Source organism: Cyprinodon variegatus, unplaced genomic scaffold (assembly GCF_000732505.1).
Source record: "Cyprinodon variegatus isolate N-32 unplaced genomic scaffold, C_variegatus-1.0 Scaffold776, whole genome shotgun sequence".
In the NCBI taxonomy this organism is placed as follows: Eukaryota; Metazoa; Chordata; class Actinopteri; order Cyprinodontiformes; family Cyprinodontidae; genus Cyprinodon; species Cyprinodon variegatus.
The window spans coordinates 176596-188099 of NW_015151229.1; the positions used below are offsets into that span (position 1 = coordinate 176596).

At 39.5% G+C, this 11504-nt stretch overlaps 2 protein-coding genes across 2 annotated transcripts; one reads left to right on the forward strand and one right to left on the reverse strand.

Moving 5' to 3' along the window:
* Positions 1 to 11296, forward strand: LOC107098430 (calcium-independent phospholipase A2-gamma-like). The gene is made up of 10 exons (XM_015396124.1): positions 1 to 365; positions 1664 to 2767; positions 3532 to 3681; positions 3802 to 3953; positions 5347 to 5441; positions 5549 to 5720; positions 5822 to 5879; positions 6020 to 6214; positions 8789 to 8984; positions 9965 to 11296. Exons 2-10 carry the CDS (start codon positions 1844 to 1846, stop codon positions 10237 to 10239), a joined length of 2217 nt encoding a protein of 738 aa, XP_015251610.1. The 5' UTR covers positions 1 to 365; positions 1664 to 1843; the 3' UTR covers positions 10240 to 11296.
* akap14 (A-kinase anchoring protein 14) lies at positions 630 to 1142 on the reverse strand. Its single transcript, XM_015396103.1, has one exon. The coding sequence runs from the start codon at positions 1140 to 1142 to the stop codon at positions 630 to 632; it is 513 nt and encodes a 170-aa protein (XP_015251589.1).
* Positions 11297 to 11504: the final 208 nt, after the last annotated feature.

The window sequence follows — 11504 nt, forward strand, 5'->3', positions numbered from 1 at the left end:
GACTGGTAAACATCTACATTTACACCTGTTGAAAACGTCTGTAAAAAATGGTTATTAAGAATACCTATAGTGCAATATGGTTGCTCTGTAATGTTATTTGCAGAAAAAAATAAAATTGTTTTGAAAATAAATAAAATAAAATAAAAAATTTTCTTTCCTCTGACATCATTGATAACCACACTCCAGTCTGGTAGGTGGCGGTAAATGTAACTTAAGTTGGTTACCATCCGCCAATAAAAAACACAAGAAGAAGAAGAAGGGTTCCATTTCCTGTTTACCATTTCACAGCTAGCATCGGTAGGAGCAAAATCTACCATCTTTACAATCAATAAAATACTCCTGCAACCATTTTTTTCTTTAATCGGGTAAGAAGATAGATTGTTTATATCATTTGACTAATATATTTTAGAGGAGTTACACAAAGTTATTCATTACGATGGTTTGAATGACCGAGTAAACATATCCTTATTCTTTTCATCTCCGAAGTTATCTCTCAGGCGTCAATCTGTCATGACACTTTACTCAAACATAGCTTTATATTTTAATGGGATTATATTTGTTTCTGCTCAGATTGAAGAAAGAAGGACAAAGTCCATACAGTGGCTGTTATATAACACCAAGGCTCTGAGTCAGAAGTCCATCATTTTTTGCCATAAAGCTTTAGTTTCGGTGATGTTCGTCAGCCACTTCTCGTTGAACCTGTTCTTCCCTGGAGTATGTATAACCCTGCAGGACTCCAGTATGAATCGGACCTTCACCGGTCGAGTTTCGGCCTCCTCTTTCGATATTTCAGCCGCGAAGTAAACGCTGACTCTTTCCGAGATCGGTTTTCTGCTCGTTGGTGCCATTAAGATGACTTCGTAGAGGTAGATTGTAAAGCCATCCTCTTGTCCTGTGCGGAAAAACTCTATGCTGTAGATCCAACAGGGCCGAATCTCCCAGGTCTTGATGTACGCCTCGATCTGCTGCTTTCCCACTTCGATATTGAAGCCTTTGCATGTGGCCCATTCAATGTTGTCCGACGTAAAAAGAGAAGCATTATCAACTTCCTCCTTTTTTTCGCGAAGTCTCTCCTCCTGTAAGACCTTAATGAGTACGGAGAACTCTGCTTTTTCGTTCATTTCACATGAATTTCGCTCCATCTTGTTTTGGTTGCTAAGGCGGTTCCTATGGTTACTAAAGCAAGGGAAAGTCGAAGAGAGCCACCTAGTGGCCAAAAGCTGTTATTACAAAATTAAACCCTAATGTAGAATGACAAAGAATCCAATACAAAGTCCTCTGCTGGGTTATTTGTGTAAAACTAAACAATCAGATGTCTAAGGTTCCATACAATTAGATTTTTAATAACCTTAACCTAACTAATTGCATTATTGAACAGTTTACATACACTATTTTTTTACTTAATTTTACATTGAGTTACTTTTCCATTTTAATGATGTTTATCATTGAGATGAACGTATATTTAAACATAATTTCTTAAATACAGCAGCTCAGTGGTGCAGTTTGCAGCACTGTTGACTTGCAATAAAAAGGTCCTTGGTTCAATTCCTCTGGGGTATTTCTCCAATGACTTTGCATGCTCTTCAGGTATTACTTTCAGGGTACCCTGGTTTTCTTCCACAAAAACAAAAGTGTTTAAATCTACTTTCTGTTTTTGTTTCAGGAAGTGGAGACTGCAGGAAAGTTGTTACTTCCAAATAACAGTTCCTTTTGAAGATGGAACAAAAGCATCTCTACGCCATGCAAGATAACAGGATGCTTCTTCATTCCAGACAAACGTTTTAGCCTTTCCTCTTTTCTTCAGTCTCTTCTTCACTAATGTTCCCAGCGGATCCTCAGACGCATGTCGCGGCTCAGGTCCACAATCGACAGCGTAACCAAGGCAGTGGGAGGCGCAGACCTCATCTCCAGGTTCTCCCGCTTCAAGCCTGGCGGCGCTACAGCTGACGGAGCCCATGCTGAAAAAGCTCTGCCCAAAGTTGAGACCTTGACTTCTACTGACAGCGTTTCTGGAAGAATGAAGGAAAAGACGAGTGGCGAAAATGGAGAAGTGGAGGAAACCGATAAGCAGAAGGAACAAGTTAGAGAAAAGCCTTTTGTTGCAGCCAAAAAGTCGTCTTCTGCTTTAGCTTCTGCAACAGACACACCTGGAATTAACTCTTCTACAACCGTGGCAAAGCAAACCATGCAGCTGTTCCACCCAGCAGCTCTGTCCACAAACATGGATGAAACTTACAAGAGTCTGTCCAACCATATAAACAGCTACTTTGGCCCAAACACACAAGGAGAAGATGGAGAGAACAGACAGCAGCAGCATGTTTCTAAGCCACTTCCTCAGGTCACCACCCAGAGAACAGCAGATCACATTCCAGTTTTGTCTCCAGTTTCAGAGAAAATTGCTCCTGAAAGCCCTCCGTCCTCGCCACTTTCACTAAAACCCAGTCCGTCCACAGAGATCCCATCCTCTGTGACCCCAGCCACTGAAAACACAGCCCAATCTGTCCCTGAAACGAGTACCACCCCTAAAAAAGGCTTCACCCACTACCTGTCCTACCCCGGGCCCAGCGTCCAGGCCTTCGTTGGAAGCTACATTGTTCCCCTGGTTCCAAGGCTTCGAGGTGACCAGAAAAAGCTGGCGGTGGAAAAAGAGAAGTCTTCCACAGACGGTTTGGCTGAACACGTGGTAGACAAAGGAGTGGAGAAGACAGATGGTGAAGAAGACAAAGCCGAGAAGGCAAAACAGCAGCTTCTAAGTCAAAGAGAAAAGGTGGGAACTTAATGTTAAAGCCTGTTATGTACCACGTAATCAATGAAGATATTCCAATTTTCTTTATTTAAGTAGGATTTAAATCTTTACTTCAATTGGGTCATACTAACAGATGAATAATAGTTCGATCTAATTCTTCCCGTTTAGCTATCTTCCATGTTTAACAGTAGGAATAATGTGCTGAGGGTGACATTCAGTAACAGCATTATGATTCTTTAAATATGCAAAAGCTATTTAAAAACTTCAATATTAAAGAAAATAAAAATAAAAATGAAATAGCTGACTTTGTAAGTTCTTAATTTATTTTTCAGGAGTTATATTTTAGAGTTAAAGTTATATTGGAGGATTTTCGAGAATTTCTTTAAAAGACCTGTCCTCTCTACTTAAAAAAAAAAAATGCACATCCACAACCCTCTATCCGCTGACGAATGCCTATTTAGCGCGTGCGAGAGCGTGCACGAGCCCATTTCTCCTCGTGCACGCTCTGTTTAATAGTTATTTGCATCGCTCATACAAGCTTACGTTCTAAAAGAAGATTTGCAATTTTTCCACTATGTCAGACTCACCACGTGAAAATGGGGACGAGCAAGTAGGACGTAAACATAGAATGATTGACAAGTAGGCGGACCACTTATTTTGATGATCCAACCTGAAAAAGAACATGTTCCTTTATACCTTTAACTATTAGTTTCAGCATAAACCTTTGGTCTTTTATTCTTATCTGTTTAAAACATTTTTTACTTTGTTGATAATGTTTCATTTAGATAATCGCCAGAGTGAGCGTAGACAACAGGACCAGAGCCCTGGTAAAGGGTCTGCAGAGGGTGTCTGATGTGGAACTCCTCACCACTCGAGTCGGAGAGCTCAGCTTTCACCTCCTGGAGTTTCCAGAGACCCGAGGAGTGGCAGTTCAGGTAAGGCTTGACTAAAACCTTTCTTTTTTTAATTAATTTCCTGCAGTTTGCTTTACAACCAGATGGCTGCTGGCTTTAAAGGCATTTTTCTTCATGCTCTCTAATTGTTGTGTCTTTTAGGAGAACTTGCTGCCCTGTCTGCTGCGGCTCCGTCAGGCCAGGGATCTTCCCCTTCAGGCAGCTGTTAGAGAAGCTCTGGCGCTGGTTGGCTACACAGATCCAGTCAAAGGCAGAGGAATTAGGGTGCTAGCCATAGATGGAGGAGGCACAAGGTTAACAATTTCTTTTTACCTAGATTCTCACTTTCCTAAACCTCTTCTTTCCAACACCTTTCTTAAAATCCAAACTGAAATAATACCTACTAATTCTAAGCAATATACATGGAAAATTATTTAGAATAATATAATTTTTTTAATGCAGCTGCATAATAACACTGTGTGAAATGTAGAACAACCCAATCCTTACTTCAGTTTATTAGGAAAATGCTTTCATGGTTGATTTTGAATTCCTGGTGGTGCCGAACCTCTAAAGATAGCCTGGAATTCTTACCTTTTAAAACTACAGGGTTTCTGCGGGTCATTAAAAATCATTAAAAGTCATTAAATTATTATTTTTTCAAATTAAGGCCTTAATTGGCATTAAAATTCATTAAATGTGGTTATCATGGCATTTAAAATGCTTTATAAAAAAAAAAAGAAGTTTTGTCAGCTATATCAGATTTAACTGGTTTGCGTGGAACTGCTCCTGGTTGATCCTAAAGCCGTTTGTTCGAAACAAAAGCTTGAAGCACAGAAAAAGATAGAGAATGGGAAAATTCAAACAGCATTAGAAAGTAAAATTAGAGTTCCTCCTTCCTGCATAAACCCTGAACTAACTGTAACTTGGTGATGATTTTAACCTTTATGGTTATGGCTGTTCTGAAATAGTGTTAAAAGTACATAATTGTACAAAGAAGTATTTGAAATTAAATGACATTTAAATTAATAAAAAATGTCAGTGGCTTAAAAATAAAAACCAACATCATCTGATCGTTTAACTGTGTGGTGAATATGTAGCTCATTCACTGAAAAAAAAGAATGCAACCATTTTTTTGCATTTACTTAATCATATTTAGTTACTTTAACACAATAGTTTCATGTTAGGTGTTAAGTTAAGTAAAAGCCAAAAGCGGTTGCATTATTTTTTAAGTGTTCAATACACAAAATGAATCTTCTTCTATGGACATATTAGCCTCCTGTGCAATTCCTAGCTTGTAAAAGAAGAATAAGTACCACCTTATTGGTAAAGAAGCATTTATTTATAAATATGCCTGACGATGTATTCCTAATTAGATGTTGGCACAGACAAAAAAAACTGCTTTCTTTGTAATAGTTAATCATTTTTATTAAAGGGGCAAAAGGCTTTTGCTCTCCTATATTGGCTGAAATATAACGTTTGTTAACCTTTTGAGACGTAAAGCCCCTCTCACACCTTGAAGATTTAGTGAGCGTATGCCTGACGTACGATAAATCTTGCAAAAACGCTCTAAAGTATATGCCCAAAATTGAAAAAATACATAGAAAGTTAAGCGTATGTCAGAGTTTTAGAAGATTCTGGGACGTCAGGCATATGCTGGCTATATCGGCAAGGTGTTACAAGGCCCTAAGGTTTGCATTTGCGTTACAGAGGACTGCTTGCCCTGCAGACTCTTCATAAACTGGAAGAACTGACTGGAAAACGAATCCATCAGCTCTTCGACTACATCTGCGGAGTCAGTACAGGTAAGCTGCTCCAATTTATGCGACGCGTCGATCCAACATCCAATCAAGAACGACCAGATGTCATCCTGTGTGCTCTAACATTCTTATTGTCATTATTTTTGGAAAAGGGGCCATTTTGGCCTTCATGCTGGGGATTTTCCAGATCCCCTTGGAAGAGTGCGAGGATATGTACAGGAAACTGGGTACAGACATCTTCAAACAGAACGTCATTGTTGGAACCATGAAGATGGGCTGGAGCCATGCTTTCTACGACAGCGAAATGTGGGAAGGCATCCTCAAGTTAGTCTTATGTTTTAGTTTCCTAACAGTTGATTATTCTTAATTGGAGGGAAAGTTTATATACCTGTTTCTTATTTGTGATTTTATTTTTCTTCTTTTAGAGAACGTATGGGTGAGGGACGTATGATTGAGAGTTCGAGGGACCCATGCTGCCCGAAAGTAAGTGTTTTTTTTCTAAAGTTCACATTTTTTTTATTGTTTTAGTATTTATAACTGATTGTCATCAACTGACATACATCTATATTTCCTGTGATCTTAGTATGATCATTTTTCTTTTACTTTTTGTGTTTGTCCACAAGGTGGCAGCAGTGAGCACCATAGTCAACAGAGGGCTGCCACTGAAGGCCTACGTGTTCAGGAACTACAGACTCATGCCTGGTGTAAGGTCACACTACCTTGGAGACTGCAAACACAAGATGTGGCAGGCCATCCGGGCCTCGTCTGCCGCCCCCGGATACTTTCAGGAATTTGTTCTGGGAAAAGACCTTCATCAGGTACAGCACGGAGCTGGTAGACAGGTCGACAAGGTTTAGTCCAGCTCTAAGGAAATAATAAATGGCCCAAACCTTTGAAAAAATATGATTTTATTTAGTTTTATCTTTTTTTATACATAAAGATATTCTGGTTCTATTTTATAAAGATTAGCTAACTTTTATCTGGACTCAAACCTGCAACAACACCAAGTAGAAGATCAATGTTTAAAGGTACATCTGAAAAATATTCCTAATCATTTCAGGAAGTGAAAGTCATATATTTTAAATAAACATTTTTGGTCACAAATTCACAATTTATTGTAATTTAAATGATAATGCTGTATAGATAATTGAAATTATAACGTAGTTTTCTTGCAAATTTGATTATTGGCAAACATTAAAGGGTGAAACTCAAGTCATCACGTCCTAAATGGAAAACTAGTTCACCTATTCCCCTAAATGATCTCATTGTCTGGATCAGTGGGTTACGCCATTATGGGAAAGACTGCTGACTGTACAGATGTCCAGAAGACAGTCATTGACTCCCTTTAAACCACATGCTAAAGAAGCATGTCGTTCAGAATGTTTTATCCAAGAACATTAATACAAAACGCGCTAGGAAATTATGCATTAGTGAAAGGGATAAACAGCTTTTACAAGCAGCATCCATTCAGGAATGGATGAAACCACTTATCTAGAGACGTCAGATTTTCTAAGATATAGATTTATTTTATTAACTATAAAAGTAGTTTTCTTTCAAAAAAAGAAAGAAAAAGAGATAAAAACATTCAACCTTTGGAAGCATATTCCATGTAAACCAGGCCTTCTGTGTATTAGTCTTCTGCAGACAAATGTGAGTAATAAATGTCTTATTACTATGTAGTACCCAGAGCCCCATCCATCTTTTCTTGAACCTGCCTCCCTGCTTCTGCAGAAGAAAAACCTGCCCACAGCATGATGCTGCTACTACCATGTTTTAAGCAGTAGTAGTCAGTATTGTGAGTGCCATTAGCTTTTTAACAAATCGGAGGGTTTCACATGTTAGAATAAGATTCAACAAGTTAACTGTATTTATTTTGGTAGTGCTTTAAAGGGAGAGTGAACAGGAATGCATTCACTTATAATCCCAATGAAGAAACAAAGGCTTTGGTTTTAGCAAAATAATAAATTTTCGGGGTACCATGTATGTCTTTTCTTCCTTCCTAGTCAAAGTGTGTTTATGCCTTCAGGGAGCTGCCCAAACAGACTGGTATCATTCTATGGAGTTTGATTATTAGGCCAGATATCTTTAGCTGCTCCTTTTAGAGAGCAATTAGGCTGCAGGCTTAGCTTCTTTTTTGATAACCTACTTAAGCTAAATTAGTTTGGTCCCCATCGCCTCTTTCGGCTGTTTCCTAAAGCAAATGCTGATTATTTTCGGGTCGATAAATGATCCTAATCTCTTGTTTTTCCCTTAAACATTTTCAAGAAGAACCCATACCCTGCACCTCATTCTTAGTATAACAACTTTTTATCTTGTTTCCTGTTTGCACATGGCTGCCGTTGCTCCCGGACGACAACTAGCATGAAAAGTTGGAGATGGATAAGTTGTGCTTGTGCTGCTGTTCAGGTTAAGCTTACATTTACCTTTCAGCACCTAGCAGAGTTATTATTCAGGAGATTTATGGCACTGCAGGAAATCTAAACACCCAAAATACCCACATGGACACACAAAAAAAACACATGCAATGACTAATACAGCATCAGATACAGTAGTTGATAGAAGTCTTCTAAAAATGGCAAGTTTTGCTGTAAAAGTCAAAATTTTTCTTTACATAAAGAAAGGAAAAATAAAGGTTTAGCTGGGACGAAGCTGGCTGGGCTATTTGTCATGCTTATATCCATCTGTGTGTACATTTGTCTGTTTTTCCATTATCCAATCATTTGTCACGAACACTGGATAAGTGTTTGTTATAGTGTTATTGTCACAGAGTGATTAACGATTAAAAATTGGATAAATGAGCCGACTATGGGTCTCATTGCACCACAGGATCACAGTGTTTTTAAGCTCCTGCAGACTGAGATCATGACCCAGTGTGTTAAAAGTCACAAACCTCCCCTACTTCACCTTTAAAGGCATGGAGGTTGTTTTTTTTCCCCTGCTGGGCAGAGGAAGATAAGTCCTCACAGCTGTAGTCTATCTGATTTCAATCAGAAGTGTGTCGGGTCTCTGGGAAATAAGTTCCTGGCATGAATTTGGGGAAAGACTTGGATAAGGCCAAAGTGCTAAATCTGTCCAGCCTTTTATTTGGAGTCCTCATTTTTGTTTCACTCCAAGCAGTCAAGCAGTCGCGGGGAAGAAATTCGATTTATGAGTCGAGTTGAATTTAGAGTAACACAGCTGTGTGATTAAGTCATTTCTGACAAGCTTTAGGGAGCTTGTTTACTTCTGGTTGAGCTGATTTTCGTCAGAGTTGCACATCTCCGACCCAAAGCAGTGTCTCGCTCCGTGACGGCGTGTCCGCTTCACCTCGTTTGTCCTCAGAAATCTGCCTCAACTGATGTTTTTAAACCAAACATCCATTCTTCACTTTAATCTCTATTCTGCCTCTTAAGGACGGAGGACTTCTCATCAACAACCCAACCGCTTTGGCCATTCACGAGTGCAAGTGCCTGTGGCCCAATACACCCCTGCAGTGCGTGTTGTCTCTGGGAACGGGACGGTACGAGACCGTGGGCAAGAACAGCGTGAGCTACACCAGCTTGAAGACTAAGCTGGCTCACGTCATCAGCAGTGCCACAGATACGGAAGGTACGACCAATCAGTATCTAACTTCTTGTATTGGAATCTATAGCCCCATATACGCTACCTTCTGTAAACCGATCCATGCCGAGCTTTGATCAGTTAACCAAGCTGAGCTATGTTCCTTACGACCATTTACAAACCACGCTAGCACAGTTCCTCGCCCCCTAGTTGCAATCTACGGTACTACTGCTCTCTAGAGGTAAACCAGCAACAGCGCGGCTCCCGTAACATTCAGAAAGTTATGTTTTTTTTTCATTGTGATATTTTGTTGTTTGCGGAGAGTCAGGCGAAGAAGGCAGCCTTTGGTGAATTTACTTGACAGTCGACTTTTGGGAAGTGAATACGACAAACAATAGTCTAATCAGGGCTGACAGACGCAGGAAACAACGACAGACATTGAGGATCATCACACTGTTAAGCAGAATTGTCACTGGAAATCGTGTGGCACGGTTGGGAAGCTAGTATTTTTACGAAAGTTCTGAATGTCTGAAAGTTCCTGATTACGGAGACTGACTGTAAGGAGATAATGCAGTCTGCTCATGTTATCTGACAACCGTGCCAGAACTTACCCGCGCCGAGCCCTACTGATGAACTAGTACCATGTTAGTGCGGGATTCTGTTGTGTCTGGCACGGTCCGGTTCAGTTTTGCGCACCTTTTACCCCAAAGATTTATAATGGTTACCGTGCTGGGACCGATCTCCGCACGGTTTTAAAAGGGTAGTGTAAATTGGGCTATGATCACTGCTGAAGGATGGGAGGTATTCCAGCTAAAGTATAGCTTCTCCCCAACCTGCTGCTGCACACTGCCTGTCAGGTGGCTAAAAATGTTAATATGTTTAGCTTAGTGTGCTCTCAAATGAATCTAGTACAATAATGTTAACTTTGCGTTGGCTTAGAAAATACAAAAAAAAATTATAGAATTAGTATAGAATTCAGTTCTATAGGTGAACCTTGGTGTAGTTTTACTATGAATGTCTCATTTCAGAGGTGCACACTATGCTGGACGCCCTCCTGCCGCCAGATACCTACTTCCGTTTCAACCCCTACATGAGCGAGGACGTGCCATTAAACGAAAGCCGCCAGGAGAAGCTGAACCTCCTCAAAGGGGAAGGGGAGCGTTACCTCGAGCGCAACGAGGCCAAACTTAAGAAGGCGGCCAGTGTGCTGGGCCAGGAGAAGGGCGTCATCCAGAGGCTGGCGGAGTGGGGCAAGCTGAAAGCCGACATGTACGAGGGAATCCCTTTCTTATCCAAACTGTGAGCAGTTTATAGGTAAAACATGCATTTGTGGCACATTTTTGAGTGGAATTAAATAAATTCCTAGAAGTTTACATGGGATGATACCTAATATTAACCCAACACTAAAAGCTGTTTATTTATTAGTATTTTATCAGTGTGACAGAAACAGTGTTAAATTGTTTTCTATGATTCTTTGTTGAAAAGAAAAAACGGATTATTTTATGTCTGGCTGATTTAAGGTTTTAAAAAGTGTCGATTTCTAAACAAAAAAAATTATCACTGCACATGAATTTGAACATGAAAAATGGGTGAGAAACATGTTCATAGCCCAATATCTAGACGTAGAACGTCTATTTTTACAAGTGGACATTCGCTAAACCAATGCCTGAAAACAGAGATGCTCCAATCAGAAACTGAGAAATATTTACATTCTAAAGACTGTCACAGGACCAGACAGCACATTTTGTTTACCTGAGAGTCCAATCAGGAAAGACTTTGTAATGGGAAGGTTGGACCTCAAAGAAAACTGCAAGTAGATATTTGCCAAGAAGAGCTAGATCAGTGAATCTCTACCTGAAAGTGATGTTTGCATGCTTCCTTGTTAACTTGAATACATTACGGTGTAATAAATATGTAATTGCACATTGGGAAATGAAACGTGACTGCCTATTATTAACACTGTACAACAGAAACAAGAAAACTTGTGCACTTTGTAGGATTACCTTTTTTTTTAATCCTAGAGAGAACATTTATTCCTATGTGAAACAATCCGTTCCTCTTTCTAATTTTTAGGACAGAGAAATCAACTTGCTTATGTAGTTCTAATCCTTACAAAGCCTGTTTATTCTGCTTAAAGCATCAACTTATTGCCCATTATTATATAAAGTCTCCATAATATGAGCATGTTTAACGTGATAAAACCCTAACTGTTGTGATTCCTTCCTTCTTTAGTCCTTAACAGGATTTGAAAGCGATAGAAAATGTCAGGAATAAAATAAAACTTGTTATAAAAGGTTTTCCACTTCTTGCCTTTGCTGTGTTGAACTGTTGCTTATGTTGGACACACACAATAAAGTCTATACTCTACAATGCTGGCTCTCTTCCTGGGATGAATTGCCTTTTCTTTAAGCAACGTCAGATTCTCTGCTTATTATTGATTGACTTTACTGTGTTATTTGTCCAAATGCTGCTGTTGGTGACAGAGCAACATTTGGCCCTAACTACAACTGCTAAAATCTGAAGGTGTCTTTCATTATTCCTTCTATTAGTTTTATGTTTTCCTACTTG